The following is a 20,514-nucleotide window of genomic DNA, read 5'->3' on the forward strand; positions in this document are numbered from 1 at the left end:
GAATACCTGTTTTAAAATATTGTACCACTACTTGACACCAAATTTCCTCACAGGCATTCTTGGTTACCACGTGATGCAACTTTGACTTTTTGTCTAGAGCCACCATGTGGAGGACATTTGTTTTGTTTTTTTGTCTGTGATTTCTGAGTTATTCATTTATTGAAATCTTCCCTGAGAAAATAATAAAAAAAATTATCAGTTTTTTTTAATGTACAGAGGCTTATGACATTAAAATGACATTGTAGTAAAGCTGGACATGGTGCCAACAGATCTGCACTCAGAGACCCATTTTCCAAACACCGCCCCCATTCTCAGCAGTGGACTCTGGACCTCTGTCTCCACGGTCCTCTGCTCATCCCTAAAATTAATTCATCTGCACATCTCTGTCCGCAGAACACCACATTAACCCCGACCGCAGGAGGCATCCTGACGGAAAAAATGTCCCTCGCTGGCATCATGGTGAAACATCAGTTTGACCTTTCCACCTCGGACCCTCTCTCTGCTATTTTCCCACCCTCAAACCCAGACTGTTCCCTCACACTCTTTAGCGGTTTGAAAGAGTCAAAGGTAAAGGACTAAATAAGTCCAAAATAAAATGCCATGCAAAAACTAACATGCAATTAAGCCATCTCGCTCTCTAAACATGTCATTTGTTGCCATGCATTCATTTCAAAGGGTCACGCCACACTGGCTGCTTTGTGGAGGACAGAGAAACTGTAATTGGGGGCCATTAGCTGCTGCCCAAGACTGGTCATGCAGGGTCAGTTTGTAGATTGAGACACGGTGACTGCACAGTCCCACCACCTCCATCAGCGTCCTCTACCTGTGTGACTTCCCCACCCTTCTGATCTCCATCACCAAATCCTGTGCATGCTACACACGAAGTAACACACACATACCACATACACATGCCTCCTCAAGCCCTTTTTTTGTATTGTCTACAAACAGACCTTGAGACACAGCCAAGAACACCCAGCAGCAATCACATAAAAACCCACTTTTATAACAGCTTTAAAATTCTGTCAGAGCAATCTAAACCCCATCAGTAAATCCCTGACAGCACCTGTACCACCCTTCTGTGATCCAAGGGTGGGTCTGCCCTGTGAATGTGACTCTGTAGCATTTTTTACATATCAAATATCAGAATAGAGGAAATACTTTGATTTTAAGTGGATTTAGGATTTCATTTAAAATATATACCATTATTTGTGCCGATAACAAATATGAGAGTAAATCAGCATGAGAAAGTTATAACTAGAGATGGACCGATCCGATATTACGTATCGGTATCGGTCCGATACTGACCCAAATTACTGGATCGGATATCGGCGAGAAATAAAAAATATAATCCGATCCATTAAATATCAAAAAAGCACCCCACAAAACTTGCTACACGGCGTAACTCGGCTCATAACCGTAGCACGTTGCAGCAGTATGCATCACGTGATAGAGCGGCTGTGTGTATTTGTAGCCTTGCTAGCAATCCAGCATTTCATCTCCGAGGAAGTTATCCCAGAGAGAAGTAAAGCAAGTGTGTAAGTTCATCTCTGAATGTTTGTAAAGCATTCCCACGTTAAGCTTAACAACAGAGCGACTGCCTCTCTCTCTCTCTCTCCTGCTGCTACTTCAATTGTGAAACTGCTTAATGATCAGCTGATCGGCTTTTCTGTCGTGAGTCCGTCTCTCTTCTTTGTTTTTGGCCCACTTCTCACCAGAACGAGGAAACCAGCGGCTGAACAACAGCAGCACTATTAAGCTTGATAAGCTGTTGTTAGAATTTATTTAATATTACTTTCTACACCAGGATTCTTTTCTAAGTAGCTGACGGCTGGTAACTGTGCAGGGGCGGATCTAGCAAAGTTTAGCCAGGGGGACCGATAGGGCATGAACAGGGAAAAAGGGAGCACAAAGACATACTTTTCTTTCTTATTCTCATTTAAAATATCTAGCTTTTAATAAATAATTATCTGACTCTTACACCCAAAGTTTTAATCTGATGTAAAATATATAGAAGTCCATTACTGTATATAGTAACTATTAAGTCTAATATACCCTAGTAAGCTATAGTACTTTTTCCTTTGGGAAAGTACCATCTGTGAATTCTGCAATTCTGTTGAAGAAAGATGTTGAATCTATTTAATTATTCTTGAAAAATAATTTATTTCTGTGCATTTTTCCACACTGCATCAAATTAAATTTGATTACATCGATTAAGCATCATGAGGTGGAGGGTGGGGGGTGGTTCCCTATTTTTTTTGCTGGGAGCTTGCAACCCTATTAGTTAGGTTGCTTAATATTTCTGCTAAGTACTCTTTAAAATACCAGAATAGGGAGGATGGAGTAGGTTTAAGTTTATTAGATTGATCAGTGTTGCTGAACTATGAAATATTTTGGGCGCAGTGTATTTTTTACATACAGGTATAACAGAATAGCTTTAGTGTTGTTATTTATTTAAACTTGAGTATAAACTTATACAAAATGCAGCAAGATATTAAAAAAACATTTTATTGATTAAAAAACACACTATATCGGATTCATATCGGTATCGGCAGATATCCAAATTTATGATATCGGTATCGGACATAAAAAAGTGGTATCGTGCCATCTCTAGTTATAACCTTAGCTAAGCTATTTTAACTAAGAAAAGCAAAACGAAAACATTTAACTAAAGTTTTAACTAAAGAAAAATGAAATAAGTTATGTTAGGCTATAAGGATAACATGAAGCACAACTAAATGGCAAATGTCTGTTGCTTAACAGCTAAAGAGTGCAGCGGCAGTGATTTTGTTGCACAATAATTGTTTTGTTGCACTGCCAATAGCCTCACTACAGTCATAGCTGTGATCTGATTTCCCCATGCTGGTGCTGTTCCTACATCATAACAATGTTGGTCCAGGATCAACATCTGTTGCCCACTTGTGTGGGCATTTGCTAAGAAGTTAGCTAAAGAGCACCACTCGGACTTCCTAAGCTGCCCAGCCTGCTGATGCTAGCACTGTGCTCCTGTAACCTTAAGCTACCTATAGCTAGCAGCTATATAAGTACCCATGAGCTCCACAGGAGGCAGAGATGTAGCATCAGTATGACAACTGCTATGCTGACCAGCTAAGTATCCCTTTCTCCTGCAGACTGCCCATGCTGTGTCCAGATTGACATTTAATTTGTAACTTCTGTCAAAATTATGTGATTTAATTGGCTAATTGGTAACCATACATACATTCTAGTTTACAAATCACAACAACAGGCTAATAGTGTACACATTTAATATAAAATCCTAAGACCGAAGGCCCCATTAGCTCCAGGGCCCTGGGAATCTTTCCACTTTCCATGCAATAATTCATGAGGATAAACTCAAACTGAGCCAAGTTTTAGCACCAAAATGCTAAGCTATAATAAAACTAAAATAATATTATTTTATTTTAATGAAGTTATTGTTGTAGGGTCTTTACCTTGCAATACAAAGTTCCTTGAGGTGACTGTTGTTGTGATTTTGTTCTATATAAATAAAATTGAATTGAATGTTGAACTAAACTGATGTATTTAAACTAACCTAAAATAATCTTGGCTAATCTAAAGCAGACAAAGATCAAATTAATCTTTAGCTAAAACAGCTCGTGAATTCAATTACTAAAGGTCTCTAAATCAGGTCTATTCTTTACTAATCTTTATTCTTTGTTTGGATCCAGAAACAAAAACTGAAAAAAGAACTGCAAATATATGTACTGCAGCCACAGAGTCAGTGCAACTGCAGTTTCACAGTCCGTCTCATAAAGAACTGCCCTCCTTTATGGCCCTGTTGCCCAAGATCACATGCCTTCAGAGCTGGGATATGATCTGAGATAAGGCAAGAAAGTACCGAAACAGGCTGAATCACTCTCCTTCCTCCTTGCGCTGCTTACACGGGTGAAAGAACTGAATGGTAACTTGCCAAAATTTAGTTTTCAGATTTTTAGGAATAAACACAAACTCTACCAAATCAAAAGAAATGACTTAAACAAGCTTACATCATCATATCTTAAAGCACTTTTAAGAGAGACTTAGATCACACTTATTTGGAAGATATCAAAGAGAGTCTGATGCCCTCATTGCATTTAAGTTTTGCAAATCATGTCTTCATGATAAGCTGATTGCCTTATCCTTGACGGCAGCGCACAGTGAGAGCAGTAAAGGAGCAGGATTACAAGGTGATGGTCCATAAAGGGTTTGGCTTAGATAAGATGCTTTGTGGGAAGAAGAGGGCCGGTGACTTTAGGGCAGGAGGAAACAGGTTTTCTGATTTAGAGTCAAAAAAGCCAGAGTTTGCGCTTGCGTTTTTTTAAATTTAAGGATCAATCGTGAAGTTCAGTTTAACCAGGAGAAAAGTTAGTTTATGTGTTTTCAGGAGGGTCTGAGCAGACAAGGTCATAAAAATATCGCGGCCCATGAAAGGAAGTCATTTCAACCTTTAGCCTGTTCCTTACTTAGTCATCTCGAAAGTTTGCCAAGACGGGAAATTACTTTAAAAGTGTTCTGAGCTTCTTGTATAAGTTTGCCATTTGGTAATTAAAAACATTAAAACTGAGGTGTGTGTGTGTATTTTGGTTGTTCCTTCTCCTGCAGTGTTTTGCTGGCCTGATTAACTTTGTGTGTGCATTGTTATGCCAGTAGTCTCAATAAAATTCCTCCCCGCTGAGGTCCTCCTTTCTAATCTTCAGAATGCCTCTGTTAATGAGCCTAATAGCATATGAGCGATAGCACACCTGAGTGAAGCCGCACAGGGTGACTGCTTCAGCAACTTCCCGCAATGCAATGTACACCTTCATGGCTTCAGTCCATTCAGAGGAAACCATTAGAACAAACTGCTCTTAGGTGCAGCAAAGCAGACCGGGCATGATCATTTACGAACTAGATCACCTCTGGGTGCCCTACGGAAGGACAAAGCACAGACGGTCTGCTTAAAACTCTCACACGCTTCATCTAAGGAGCAATAGAAGTGGTGAAGTCATGGAAAAAAATGTATTTAATTCTCATGATCAGTGTAATCAGTAACTAAGTTTCCCTTTAGTCATGGGAATTTTTTCCCCTCTAAAACCTCTTGTAGCATTTCATAATTATCCATTAATGTGAAAAAATATTAGGTTAGAATATGTGAAAAAAGTGCAGGATGTGCAGGGTCTGTATAGTTTTTTGGTAAAGTCTGTTGTTCTGTGCCTTAGTAATGTAGACAGATGACTAAATGTCAACAACCCCATTATGAGGTAGGAAAGTTTCCTGGTCTGAATGTTTGTTCTGGGGATTTGTGGCTTTTCACAGGGAAATAAAAGGGAAAATTCAAATATCCGAAATTCTGAGGAATCACGAGGTCATGCATTTACTGACACTACAAAATAAACTTAAAGCTGAATGTTTTTTCACATTTAAATCATAATAATTTATAAAATGTTATTAAAAACTGTTTAAAAACCAGTTTATTCTCATTTTATATCAGCGATTGAGTGGAGTTATTTGCAAAGAAAGAGAAATACTTCCCTCATCTGGTCAGAGTGCGGAAGTGCATAAAAGACAACAACGTCTATCTACACTACATGGACCAAACTGTTGGGCCACCTACACATCACACCTACTGGAGCATTTTCGATCCATAGATAATAATATACAGCTGGTCCTTTTGCTGCTATAGTAGCTCCCAGTTTTTCGTTTTTGTTTTTTGGGGTGAGAGGGCTTCTACAATATTCTGAAGTGTGTCTGTGGGAATTTTTAGACATTCTTAAAGAAGAGCGTGTGGGCGGACAGACACTGGCTCCAAGTCTCCATTCTAGTTTGTCCCAAAGATACTTAATGGAGGGTATCCTTGGTATCCTTGATGGATACTTGGTGGATCACGCCTTTATAGACTTTGCTTTGTGCACTTGGGCACAGTTGTGCTGGAAAAGGGCCTTTACCAAATCATGAAGCTCAGGTTTCATGGCATGGGGAGATTTGGAACTTGCAACTATTGAATGAGCAGTATTGGTGACCTTTGCACACTTAGCTCTTCAGCACATGGTGACCCTGCCCTGTGGCCAAAGGCACAAGGTTGTGGTCATACTATAGGCTTTAAGACTGTCAGTCAGGTGTTATTCAGATTTCACTAAATAAACAAAAGAATTTCTGAGTCGCAGTTGTATCAAACATCCATGTTAAAGTTTGGGGGTTTAAGTCATAGACTGTACAGTACTGTGCAAAAGTCTTGAGCCACTCCTCATTTTAGGGGTTGTCCCCTGCTGGCCTTCAAAAGGAATAAACAGGGATGGAGGTTTTTCTGGTTCTAAAAATAAACCTGCTTAGGAGAAACCAAACCTTACAATTGTTATTATCTAATTGCATGTATTTTCACAAGTTGGTACTGGTGATAGTCCCAGACCAGAACTGGGTCTGTGTATGTGATTTGTGAACTGATTATTGTGTAGCATTGACAGCAGAAGTCTGTGTGATTTCAACTGAAAAAACACTGTGGTGAACAGAATCTTTGGACTTCATCTGTCAATCATTGGTGAATTTCTTACAATAGACAGTGGACTTCAAACTTTGGGGCTAGCAATTTATTGGGCAATCATATGTAATTGTGTGGGTATAGATGGGCACTTAACTGAGCTGCTGTTAATTCCACATTTGCTTTCCCTACTGTGGTACGGAGGTGATAGTGATTATGTTTCATGTAAAAAAAAATTTAAAAAAACATGTATGAAAATCACTATGGGCACTATGCAAAGAAGAGCCAGTGCATGTTCATCTCCACACTATGGCTCAATATAAATAATTCAGGGCTTCTTGTGCACCTTTTTTCAAACACTAGACATTCATCAATCACAACAATAGTGGACAAAAATATTAATTTTCAAGGATTTTCATCCAATAATGAATTCAAATTTGACTTTCCCGGACAATAACACCACATACTTCAACCTACGCGCAATGTAATTGCAACCAGCGAATCCAGTAGCTTCTATTAACACATGAATGTGTTTCTCAACATCCCTGATGTTTGAATCTGAGTCATTTGCCTCCTTGTTGTGCCAGCGTGAAATACGCCCACTGGTCATCTCGAAGTCTATGAGGGAGCTGCAGAGCATAAACATTCACCACATCAATGAGAGCCACGCTCTGAACAAAAGAAAAGGGTATTTTCAGCCAGCGCCAAAACATCAGCCTCTTTAGAGCAATTCAGGTTATTCACATGCTTTTCATATTGAAGCTGTGCTGAGCTGAATAGAGCTATTTAAGTGCAGAGAGGTAAAAATGTTGCCATGAGCGAGTCCTTTTAAGACTTTTTGCAGATTTGGATATGAAAGCTATTTAATGACAGTGTGAGATGGAGCTGGATTTAAATCTGCTTTAACACTATGAGAAAGTTATTTGGTAGAAAACAATACTCTTTATACTGAACAAGCCACAGTTCAGAAAAATACCCCGAATTTGTGTCAAAGTGTGAAACATGGCTCTAGATATATATTAACTGTGTGACTAGTTTTCAAGCAGCAGGGGTTAGTTTTTAGTCCAGTCAATTATCTATGCTGTCTACATGTGAATGTGCTCCGACCATGAATTACAGCTCTGTGTGGGAAGATGGATGAAGGCAGCCAGAGGCTATGAAAGAGAAAGCAGGCAGGTATGTGGGGGGGGGGGGGGGGGGTGCTGATGGGAAAAACAAGAATGTAAAACAGCAGGCCTCTGACGCACTTCTGTTTAAAGTGTGAGTGAATGTGAGACTGTAATGATACATCACGTTTTTAAACAGCATTCAGACTCCTTATTCGTGCCACTCACTCGTGGCTTTCTTGCTCAGTAAACAAGGGCTGCAAGTGAATCCCAAATATTTTTTAAAAAGAGGAACTTTAGAGCGAGTGTGATGCAATGATAAGCATCAAAAGAACAAAGCCTTGCTTAACTCCAGCGAGCATCTTATTTCATCCACTCTGACCCCAGTCTGTCGCTACGAATTATTCATTAGTCACTTGTTCTTTGATTTGTCTGCTTTCTCAGCTCTGCTGGCTTCGTGAGCTCTTGTTTCTACAGATTTCCACTTACAGACATCACGTAACTGCAGCACGTTACACAAGTGCCACCCGACTCATGCAGTTTTTATCAATGAGAAAACAACAGCCAAAGGCATGAACAAGATCTCTCTGCAGATGGTCTTTTTTGTATGCTGTAGTGCAATCACAATTTTTTGCAGAGAAACGAAGCACACAATAAAAAAAAACATAAAATCTTTTCTGTGATATTAATACACAGTAATGCATGCCATTACACCAGCCCTTAGCCTGACACATAACATCTTGGCTGAAGGGGTTAGTTTCTTCATCTGCCACCTGTCATCTGCCGGCAGGTTTTAACGCACACCAAAGAGAACCGGCAGCACTGAATACGCTCTGGCCGACTGCATGCGAATCAGTGAAATCAGCTGATGTAGTATTTAGAGATTAGATTTAGAGTTTGGGTGATTGCAGTGCATTAACTGAAAAAAAAAATGATTCCATAATGACTGAAATATAGCAAAATATAGCACCACATTGTTGATCAGTTGAAACATAACTGACAGCTCATTTGAAATAGCTGGACTTTAATTTGCCTATTTTAAAAGGGTCAACGCTTTTTAGTTCTACAAATGCGCAAACATAAACCCATCAGCCATTTCATTCAAGGTGCTGGAAAGATTCCTGGAACATTTTGGTCCATATTGACATGACGGTATCACACATTTGTCAGCTGCACATTCACGATGAGAATCGCACGTTCCACCACATTCCAAAGATGCTCTGTTGGATTAAGACCTGGAGAGTGCCGAGCCCGTTTTAGTACAGTGAAATCTGTGTTATGCTCATGCTGAAAGGGATGGACATGGTCAGCAACAATACTTAGGTAATCTGTGGCATTTAAATGGCACTCAGTTGGTACCGAGGTATCATCAGGAGTATCATTTTGCTTTAAAAATGCAGCCTGGGAAGTCACCCTCAAGTTTAAAAAAAATAAAATACTGTGAACACCAACAGATTTAAAGTCAGACACTCGCATGCACGGGTACAAAAAACACTGTTGAAGCTCAGATTTGCCTCAGAGGGACAGAATGAAAGACCACAGTGTAATAAGTCAACATTTTATTTTATCGAGTTACATGGTTTTGGTTCTGTAGCAACCTACTGTATTTATTTCTGATGAAGTGCAATTGTACTCAAGCCAGTTACATTTGAGAGCAATGACAGGCACACGTTTTGTGCAAATTTAACAGCATTGGAACGGCTCCTACATATACACAGCAAAAATACATGCCAGAGGAAAACAATACTAAATCAGTTTACATTGACAATAGTTAGGAAGACGTCCCTCAAAAAAGAAAGAAAAAAAAACTTAGAGAGAAACGATGTCAAACCAAGCTAACACTTGAGATACACATTTCACCCGTAGCTCACATAAAGGAGGGAACATCTGAGAAACATTCGGCCTTTATCCGTCATCTGGCTCTGTGCACGAAAACCCTCAAATCTGTCCTCACAGACAACATATTTAATCAGAACACAAACACTGTGCATCGCCATTTCAAACTAGTTATGCAGACATTACAAAACGAAAAGCCAAAAATCTGAGATAGACAAGAGGAAGCCTGCTTCTTGTTGCTTTGAAAAGTCCCAACTCTGAATGCTTTGTCCTTACCTCATGTCTGGCAGTACACTGGCAATGCAGAACTAAAGGCATTGTGGGGGGGGTGCAACTTAAAAAGGTAGCCACAAAAGACGTCACAACCTGAAACACATGGGCGTTGGTAGCCTTGGTGGAGTCGGCTGCAGATGCTTCATCTAAACATTGTCCTAATGCTGCTTTATAGCAATTACTGGGACAAGACACACTTAGCCCAGGCCATTATTCACAAACTCAAAGGTTTAACAAAAATAATAATAAAACGCACAAAAGTGTCCAAGAAGAGCTTCTGTTTGTCTCCTATATAACGTTTAAATAATCTGTGGTAAAACATGCAGGAACACAGGATTATAAGACTCGAGTCCGAGTAGTTGAGATGGGAAATTTGGGTAGCCAGTCTCTAGTGTCACAAGTCCTACATTACAGGTTAAGGTCTGTGTATGGGAGGCTTATCGGCCCCCATCGTTCTTCACAGTGAAAATTTAAGAGCGGTCGAACTGAAAATCCCTGCAAATGATTGCACTGACTTGTGTTGGGTCCAAAATGTGACATCTTTTCTGAACACGGCTGCAATAATTTCACTTCTGCTGTGGGTCTGTCTTAAATCCCAATTGAAAACAGTGGAGATACTGATTCGCGTGCATCTTCAAGCAACATAATTCCTTGGAAATTGGCAGCAGAGATAACAAACCCCATTATTTGTTTTCTTTATATGATCACAGGTTAATGTGGACGATGATTTGCTAAACCGGTGCACGCGGGATGGTTTTACCATCAAAATCAACATTGTCTCGTAACGGGGTCTGGCAATGCCACTTGAGAAGGAAAGCGGATGCACCACTACATTCTACAGCTTTCCTTTCACGTACAATCAAGGGCCACATTGAAATCTTTTACAACCTAGAATTTAACAGCATCGACAAAAACTACTTCCGTTGCATTCAAATGGCAACTATCAAAAAGTAAACTTACTGTAACATACATATTAAATAGTGTATAGTCCATGCAATTGCGCATGGCCGGTTTTGCATCGTTATGGTATGTCGTTATTAGTGTATGGGAGACATCAGCCACCAGTGCATTTCCGATTTAGGTTCAGGGAGAAAAACTCCTCAATACCCATCAGAAACTTCTCAGCCTGACTTGAAGAGCAAGATGGCCACCTGGCCCAGATAAAAGTAAATGAAATGCTTCGTCTCGTGGGTGACGTAGCTGCCGAAGTTCCTCCCGACAATGCAGTGCCAGGTGGGGTTGTACTTCTTGTCAAACTCCTGAAAAGAGTCAAGAGGACGACAACAATCAGGGTCCAAGTTACTTTATATGGATTGGATGGATTTATATTGTATAGAGGTCATGCCCAACCTTAATTTTCCTGAAGGACTAATTAAAATATTATTAGTTACAATGACATTATAGCACATTTAATCCCTGCTTTTTTCTATATCAAACCAGTTTCAGTTAAAGCTATTCAATAAACTGGATAACTGTCTCCACACTGTGGTCCTCAGCAGGAACATGGGAGTTGTATGATCTGCAGCGGGAAATGCAAAAATAGTTGATAATCTGTAAGCACTAATTTGTTATTTAGATCATTTATTTAAACAAGTTTAACATTCATGCCAATATGCTGCAGGCAAGTGTGTATGAGAACTAGAAACAGACTTGCAATAGCACACAAAAACCTGCTTAGCCAGGCTTTTCATAAGAAAAACATTACAGTTTTACTTGTTTATTACTACTATCACTTTCCTTTTTCTTGTTACTTTGTGCATTAGCAGCCAACAGTTTGAAGTTTTTGTACTTCTTCTTAAAGCACTCTATAAATAAAGGTTTGAGTTCCACTCTTGTATTGGGAAATTGATGCACATAAAAACAAACAAATCAAAAGCTTTTTTTTATTCTAGTTTATGTAATTTAGTGTAAGAGCATGTGCAGAGGGGGCCTTACAAACAGTACCAATGGGCTAGAGTGGAAAGGACCAAGGACACATAACTTATTTACCATCAGTTTTAATGCATTTCTATTAGCCCCTTTCCCCTCCAGTATATTCTGGATTCAAATGTTATACTTCAAACCCTTCATTTTAAATCTTTAATAACTTATTTTTGCTTATTTTAATCTACTGATGTCGTATAAGTTAAGTTGAAGCCAGTTGACCAATTAAAATCATGTCCAGTTGACACATTAAAGTAAAACACACATTAATGAATCAATGATTGTATGTACAAACTGTATGTAGTCACAAAAACTTTTGTATTAGTACTCAAGTACGATTATGCCTTTTAGTAAGAAGTCAGTGACTGCCATACAGTCTTCATGCTCTTGTGCTGCCACTTCTGACTAACTGTGCCATGTGTCACCAAATTCTAAAAATCCTGGAAACGCTGCTGCTTTGTAGGAAGGATTTTTAAACGTGCCAAATAAAAAGAAAACCTTGACTATGTCTTTGATCACGTGTCTCATCTCCATGCTGGAGCAAAAATAGATGTGAGAATGTGTTAGTGTCTCAATTTGCTGATCATGCTCTGTCGGTGAGAGCTCTGCTTGGATCCATCCAAGCACCCCCTCCTGTCTCACCTTCTTGATGTAGGCTGCAATGTCCTTCTCTATGTTGTACTTCTCCATGGCCTGGGTGGCACAGTCCACCGCGTCCTGCTGCATGTCCTCGGACATGTCTGCGTTCTTGATCACAGCTTTCCTGTCAGTCATGGTTGAGGATGCCTGCGGAGGAAGAAGGGAGCACGTTCACGCACGTACCGCACTGAAAATTAACACCGCACGTGGTGATGGGGACGGTTTAGGCCAGCCCGGATCATCGCAAACACCACAAGCAGAAAACTGGCCATTTGGCAAAGCGTTTCCCACCAATCCCACTCATCTGAATCTACAACTCGTGGCTGTGTATTTGTGCCCATATGTTTGATCAGACGTTGACTTGAGCGTTTGAAAAGATTGAGTGCGAAACTTGATACAGGTGGAGTTAAATTACTTGGCAAAAATCACTTTCGGATTAAAGCAGCTTCTGCATCAGGAGGGCAAAAGTATCAAAATATGCCCACTCAAATATAGAATCCGCCAAAATACGCCAATACAACCTACATATCCAATCATTCAAAATGCAAAGAGGCATACAGGAACAGATCATCATGTAAGAACAAGAAAAATAACTCGAATCAGAAATATGTCAAGACATGAGAGTCAGTCTTTTTTTCCCCGCTCAGATTATGAAAAATATGCAACCCACCTTTTCTCGAGCCACCTGAAAACACTCCTTTCCAAAAATAAGTAGCCTATTTCACCCAGCCGGTGGGTAAGGTTAGGATGATGCTGCGGGTAATTGCTTTTTAAAGATTTACACAATAAGCATGTAGGTAGGTTGGCTCTCCGCTGTGCTCCAGCAGCTCCCCGCCCCTCTGCTGTATGCTGAACCCTGCCATTGGCTGAGCAGCAGCTTCCCCGTGTGTTGCAAGCGTTTTTCTCCAGCTCCTGTCTGCCGGCATCTTATTTCATCCCACAATGCATCATTCACGGTATACACCACCGACTGTGGGCTAAAAGGAAACGAGACCACGGCGCACGGCAGGCATCACTCGGCTGTGCGTAAAAGGCCCTTTCATCAGTCACCGTCACAGCTGAGGGATACGAGAGCTTTGAATAATGAACACGGGCAGGCTGCTGTGGTGGTGTTTCATGTCCACAGCTGCTGCTCTGCCTTTGTTTCCTAACTCCGTGGTTATCCTTAGTTGGTTTGGTTATAAACGTAAATGATCAAACAGGTTTATTTTATTAATGGTAAAGAATTCATGCTTGGGTTTATGTTGGAAATAAAGACAAACCAAATGTCCTTGTTTCAAAGTGTTTTATTGAAAATGCTAAGAGGAAGAAAAAAAAAAGATTAAGCAAAATTAAAAACATACAAACTACACCCATGTGAAACCCCTTTCCCAACCTCCCCAATTTTAATTCCTTCATACCAGGCATCTACGACTCCATCCTTTGATCCAACTTCCTGGTCCTCAGTTTCGTTTTCTTCTAATAAAGCCATTATCCCTGAAAACCTTTAAAAGATAGGCAGGATGGGGGCCTAATAATAAAAAAAATGTTCTGAGACTCCCATTTGTTTGTTTTTTTTTTCTTTGTTTTTTTTTTAAGTTCTGATATCAACTCATCTGAATCCTGGAAAACTGATCCCGTTCCGAGCATCCATCCTTGCCTATCCCTTCCCTAATCGATCCACTCATCCAGCTCCAAGGATTGGGATCCACTGAGCCACTCCTCCAATCAAAACCTTGAAATACCAGGAAGAAAATCAGAGGCAGACCGTTAGAATAAAATGTCAAGATTTGGGGGCCTATTTTTTTGTTTTTTTTTTAAGCCATGTTGAAGCACTCATGTCAGATTCAGATTTTTAAATGCCACTGAGCACAAAAACAATCACTCCCTGAAAACATTTAAAGCAATGAGGATATTTAAGTGAGACACTTTGCATCAAAGTAGTGAATTCACTTTTTTCCCCCACATTTGACAGCAAAGATGTTACACTTACATCACAACACTTGATTTAGGACTGCTTATTCTGTCACAGGTCAGAAGTAGCATGTTAAAAACTGTATATATAACAAAGTACAGCACGTGGCTTTGTTAAAATGACATGCATGATACAGCAACCGATCAGAAACGTTCAATTTATGGAATATGAAGCGTACCATTGCCTCGACCTGATTGCTCCTAGATGTCCTATCCTGACCATACAAATGAAATGTTCTCCACAATGGTTTTATTCCAAATCACTTTAATCCTTCTCTTCAGATGTCTAAAGGAAGACACAAGGGTAAAATACAGTTAAGCATCGGGCTCCCCGTCCAAACAGCCCACCCCACATATCCAACGAGAAGCTTTTTTTTTTTTTTAATATATAAGAAAAAAACAAAACAAAACCAAAAACAAAACTTCAAATTTTCAGTACTTGCAAAAACATTGAGTGAAGGTTATAAACAACTCAACATTTTTGAAGTTCGACACAGCACAATTTCTACTTTTGCAAAACTTTAGGACAGAAAAAAGGGAGCGAGAGGTGGAGAGAGAGGGGAGTGGGAGGGAGAGGGGGAGAAGAAGGGACAAAGCTGCAGGAGACAGAGGGGAAGGGTTGAAGCACGGGTGGGGGTGGTACAACTACATACCAAGATCATCCACAAGGACACCAGGACAAGAAAAAGGGGGGGGGGGGGGGGGGAGAGAAATTAAAATCAATAGCTGACATCTGGAGAAACTCATAGGAGGTAAAAACAGGAGGGTATACATCAAAAGGAGCAAAACATCGACGGCAGAAAAGTTTAGGAACGGGAGCGAGAGCGGCTGTGACGGGGCGAGTAGCGGGGAGATCCTCTGCCACGACCACGGGAATTGCTGCGACTGCGGCTGGCGCTCCGACTGCGGCTCCTGCTCCGGCTGCCACGGCTGCGAGAGCGTGATCTTCCGTAACTTGGGCTGCGGGGACCGTCTAATTTCACACGAATGTAAGCAGTCTCTCCCTGGCGGACACAAGAGAACTTGACATTGAAAAGGCATACATTCCTGCCTACGGTGGAAATGCCACAGATGGAATTAAGGGCTGGCTGTTGTTCTCGACACGTCACGTTTCCTGACGTACTCACCTCAGCACAGCAAAGCAAAGAACAATTATCCATGATGCTAAAAATCATACACATACCTCATGGGAGCGGAATTTGGTGTTGTCCAGCTTGCGAACGGCATAGGTCATGTCTTCTTTGCGCACAAATTCTACAACTCCAGTCCCGTCTCTGTAAACGTCGGCGTAGCACACGTCGCCTGCCTCACGCATGTGGTCCTTCAGGTCCTGCCAGCTGCCGCTCTGAGGGAGCCCTGAAAAACACCAACATTACGTCAACACACACAGTGAACCCTCCAGCTGTGTTTATGCGCACAAGGATGAATGTTTAAGAGCCCCAGAGCTGGTCTGTTTCAGATTTAGTCATTTAACACTAAGATACACTAAGATTTGCTGCTGCGTTAATAAGTAAAAGACATATTTTATTTAAAAATGTACTGGTTCTGAATACTTTTACATATTTAGTGTGCACTGCAGCCAACTACCATGAGACTGTTTTCTTTTTATACAGATTAAGGGAAATTTTACTCTCTGGCCAGATCTACTCGATAAAAATAACAGCTCTCTGATGTCTGCTTTTTGTGACTGTCAACTTGTCCACTGAGAATTTACATCACAATCCACCCCCTTCTTATTATACTTCAAAGCAGTATTACAGGAATGATTACTCGACCGTCAGTATTATCGAAGCCCTAGATGTAGATATCAGTGGCTGCCACCAATAAAGAAAATCACATTTAACCTTAGGAGTTTTTGAAGTTTTCTTACATCTAAAACATTTTTACCACAACGGGCTACCTAACACATACACAGAAATATGAATTTACTACCCCAATCATGAAGTCACATCACTGGCTCCCAGTTCAATACATAACTACCTTTAAAATCTTTCACAAACATTTAACCGTTTGGCCCATCAGTATGTCTGACTGGCTTAGTGTCTATAACCCAGTTAGAAGTTTCAGGTAATCAGGTGCAGATCTTTTAAATGTTCATAAAATTAGACCCAATGATGCTGAGGGTGCCTTCAGTTATTGTGGTCCTGTTTTTTGCAACAAAGCCGCCAGCTGACCTGAGATCAAGTTCAACTGTGTCTACATCCAAAAACTTTTTATTCTCAGTGGTTTACACTTAACTGTGTGTTTGAAATGTAGTCTTATTCCCTTGTAAAGTTCTGTTGTTTTTTGAGGTTTTCTTGCATTAAATCACTGTAGAGCTATGCAATTTATTTTTAACTTGTAGTTAAGCACATCCAGTTGATGTGTAACGTAACGTGCTATATAAACAAAACTGACAAAGGGAAATCACCATGTGTGTGAGAAAAATATTTAACCACTTGAAGTTATCAAATGGCCAGAAACAACAGCAATACATAATTTTGTCCCCGTCTTAACTCTATCCAGGTAGATTGTGCTTACATGCAGTCACTGCCCAAAGGCTCATTGTGGTTGTGCAACAGCAAGTTTGCATAGGCAAAAGCATTCAAAGACAGTCTTAAAACTGCTGAAACACTCTACAGGAGATTTTGTTTCCATAACATAAACACAAAAACTTTCATGTCTCTCAAAAACTACACTCACTATAATCATAAAATAATAAATAATAATAAAATAAAATAAGCCCCCCCTTTCAGACAGACAAATAACTGCCTGGTATTGCATATTTTTGGTTTGTTTACCTGACACAACGACTCTGTACTCAGATCGTCTGGAGGGGGGTCCATATCTGCCTCTGGGCGCTCCTCCGATCCCAAACCCTCCTCTGGATCCCCTGCCGCTCCGAGGAAACTCCACTCGCAGTCTGTAGCCGTCGTAGTCGTATCCATCACGTCCATAGACGGCATCATCAGCGTCCCTATTAAATAAAACAGTTTCGCCTTAGACATAAACAAATGCACGACGGAACAGGCTTGCAACACGCAGGCAGCCATGTTAGCGGCTAGCTGTATTACTTAACGTCTACTAATCCGCTTTGCAAATGCAACTGCAGCATTTTAGTCTCATGAAACTTTTGTTTCATGAAAGAAATATAACGATTGACCAAATTAACATGTAGCAAAGCGTAAAGCTGCGAGTGCTTTGACGCAAGTCGTCTGCAGCGAAGAAGCGAAGCGGGTGTATTAATCTCCAGCAACATGGACATTAATACCACAAAGGCACCAAGCTTCAGCGCAGGAAAAACGGGACACAGGCGTATGCAAACCAAGTCGAAAGCGAAAGTAGCACGCGCGCACACACGTACCAAATTTAATTACGGGAATAACAGAAAAAAAACATCCAGGAAATAGTCTGAGCCCTAAGCAACGCGTTAGCACACACACGAGTTTGTTAGCAACACAATGGGACCGCCTCGGGCCTGGCGCGGCTAACCGTTAGCTTCTTACCTGGGGTCTTCGAATTCAATAAAGGCGAACGGGGGTCCCCCTCTCCGGTTCTTCAAGTCGATATCTCGAATCGTCCCATACTTGTAGAACACGTCTTCCACATCTTTTGTGCGTATATCTGGCGGGAGGTTTCCCACGTAAATTCGGCAGTCGTTGTTCCCAGCGGGGCCTCGCACAACACCCGACATCGCTGCTAACTCAAGCTAACAGTTCGCTGTTTCCAGGATTCTTTAACGCCTGCTGGTGATTAGACCCCGAGCGCCTGCGAGTGGTCGAGGCAAAAAGAAAAACGAGAAAGCAATCAAATGAGCGCCGTTTTACGCTACACTGTGAAGGGTATTTACTGAGCAGACAATACTCCCGACGAGGTGACTCCTACCCCAGCGCGTTTTTTTTAACCGAGCAGGGCATTCATCAACACCGGAAACACTACAGCCGAGTCTGACACATCCGCCTTAGAAAATAGTCCGACCATATCCAAAGCTATTAATGTTTTTGTTAATAACATTTGTCGTCAAATAATATATATTACAATATCATATAATGCACATCGCTTATAATGCAAGACTTGCTATATTGGTATTATTTCTATATAATATAAGCATCAGCTAAATAATAAATGTTTTATAAATATAGACACTTACCAACATGCTTATAATTTTGCTTCATTTTTACCAGTTGTTAATTCAAGAAGATAATTAATATAATTTTTTCAATAATACAGCCCAGAATGGGGAAGAAAAGTGATTTACGTGATATTCAATGTTGCATGGTTGTTAGTGTATGACAGCCTGGTTTGCATACCTCAGAAACTGCCTTATGCTGGGATTTCCCCACACCACCACCCCTAGAGTTTATAGAGAATGGTCTCAAAACAAGAGAATATCCACTGAGCAACAGTTCTGTGAGCAAAAATGCCTTGTTAATGCCAGAGGTCAGAGGAGAATGGTCACACTGCGTTCAGCTGACAGAAAGGCAACAGTAACTTAACTTCCACTCATTACAACGAAGGTAATCAGAAGAGCATCTCTGAAGATAAAACAAATGAAATACTGAACAATAGATAATAGAAAATCGGAAAAATGTTGTCCCCACAGTGGCCCCACCTGGCAAGACTGCCCTATGTTGATAATAATGTAATAAGGTTGCAGAAAAGCTGCTGCCAATCCCTGGACAGACCACTAATCCTTTTTTTGTCTTTACTGAACAGGTTTGCGCTTAAAGCTAACTCCATTCTGGGAATATGAATCTTAAGCTTCTTCTGTCAGCTCTGCTGAGAATCATTAAAGCGATGGGTGGAATTTCAGCCAATCAACCAATCAATCAATCAATCAGTTAAAGCAGATTATTATTGATTTCAAAATCTTATTTGGTTTTCATATATACCTATTTTCAGTGACATCAACTTTAACAGTGGAAAATTAGGTAGGCATATAATTCTTTTCCTTCTCTCTTTTTTGCGATATTTTTCAACTATCCTATATTTGACAACAGCATAATAAAACTGGAAATTCTGTTTTTGGTGTATTTCTTTTTTTTTTCTTTTTTTTTTTTTTTTTGTGTCCCGTTTGGATCTTTAGCCATCAGAATTGTTGTCTTAAGGCCAAGAAAGATGCCAAGCGGATTTATTTTACCAAGTGGATCATCATGGCCTTGCCATATTGGTCCATTTGATTGACCTTTATTATAATTATGTATTTATTTTATTTTCGGTTGCTACAAACGGGACAGACGTGACTGGGGGATAGGACAGGGAGAAAGAATGAAAGAAAGAGAGGGAGAGAAAGAAAACCAAAGGGGAGAAGAGACGGTGAGAAGGGGGGGAAGAAAGGAAAAAACAAACAAACAAACAAACAAAACGCCTGGATCACCTGTATGGAGAAAAAAAACAGAAGAGAAAGCAAACAACAAAGAGCAACATAATAAAAACAGCACCATCACAATAAACTAGCTAGCAGTAGATAACAGTAGATACTAAATAATAAACGATATTGTGCAGCACGCAAGATAGACAGCGCACAATGTGCTTTGAGGCAGCAGCCAAGAAAGGTGTAGTCCGCGTCTGTGAACACCCGTGTGTACACCTGTGTGCATACCTGTGTGGATCAGCATGCTTGTATTCCAAAGGTTTCTCCATGTAACGATCTGCTAGGGAGTGTGGGGAGCCATAGCCCCGTCCACCAGGGTATGAAGCAGGTACGGAGGAGATCCAGGCCCCAGATATCCAGAGGCCCCAGAGTACAAGGACCCGAGGAGGACCACCAAAGGGGGGGGGAACCGTGCCACCCTCCTGGGAAGAGCTGAGTAGAACCCCAAACGAGAGGTCACCCCGCAGCTACGGAGCAGAGGCCAGAGAGGGTTGCAGTGGCGTGCCCGCGGGCTCCGCCGGCAGCCAGCCGTGCCAGAGAGGACCGAGCTTCAGGCCCAGAGGCCAGAGGCCTGAGGGCATCCCACCCCCCGGAAGGAGCCCAGCCGGGCCACAGGCGCCCGGCCCCGCCAATCGGCCACCAGGAGTGAGCCGGTACATGCATGAGCGCCCAGCCCCAGATGACAAGGACCACCAACACACCAACGTCTAAGGGCATCAGCCACCGGCAGGGAGTGTGGTGAGGGGAGATAGGCCTCCGTACTTTAGAGGGCCTGAGATGTACCCAGAGAGGTTGAGTCTAAGACCCAACCTGACATATAGACACAGACAAACAGGCACACGCAGACACAGACGTGCATTCCCACCCCCATATGCACAACCAAATACTCGGCACTCACCCAACGTGTAGACAGACACAAATAGACACTGCACAGACAGTCGCACTCCCCAAACATACTCTATATCCCAGGTCCAGGTACC

The 20,514-nt window shown here is 41.2% G+C and overlaps 2 protein-coding genes across 3 annotated transcripts; both read right to left on the reverse strand.

The window, feature by feature from the left end:
* Positions 1-9,101: 9,101 nt before the first annotated feature.
* dynll2a (dynein, light chain, LC8-type 2a) lies at positions 9,102-13,080 on the reverse strand. The gene is made up of 3 exons (XM_084950765.1): positions 12,899-13,080; positions 12,232-12,375; positions 9,102-10,925 (listed from the first exon to the last, which is right to left on the reverse strand). Exons 2-3 carry the CDS (start codon positions 12,361-12,363, stop codon positions 10,788-10,790), a joined length of 270 nt encoding a protein of 89 aa, XP_084806891.1. The 5' UTR covers positions 12,364-12,375; positions 12,899-13,080; the 3' UTR covers positions 9,102-10,787.
* Positions 13,081-13,498: 418 nt separating this feature from the next.
* On the reverse strand, positions 13,499-18,096 carry srsf1a (serine and arginine rich splicing factor 1a). Of its 2 annotated transcripts, XR_014802206.1 has the most exons (5): positions 17,667-18,096; positions 16,962-17,137; positions 15,365-15,537; positions 14,361-15,185; positions 13,499-13,942 (listed from the first exon to the last, which is right to left on the reverse strand). XR_014802206.1 is itself a non-coding variant. In XM_084950764.1 (4 exons), exons 1-4 carry the CDS (start codon positions 17,852-17,854, stop codon positions 14,988-14,990), a joined length of 735 nt encoding a protein of 244 aa, XP_084806890.1. In that variant the 5' UTR covers positions 17,855-18,096; the 3' UTR covers positions 13,499-14,987. The 2 variants fall into 2 exon arrangements, 1 of the variants encoding a protein (XP_084806890.1); XM_084950764.1 differs by having other exon boundaries at positions 13,499-15,185.
* Positions 18,097-20,514: the final 2,418 nt, after the last annotated feature.

This window comes from Perissodus microlepis, chromosome 14, assembly GCF_051167445.1.
Source record: "Perissodus microlepis isolate ML-2025 ecotype Zambia chromosome 14, ASM5116744v1, whole genome shotgun sequence".
NCBI lineage: Eukaryota > Metazoa > Chordata > Actinopteri > Cichliformes > Cichlidae > Perissodus > Perissodus microlepis.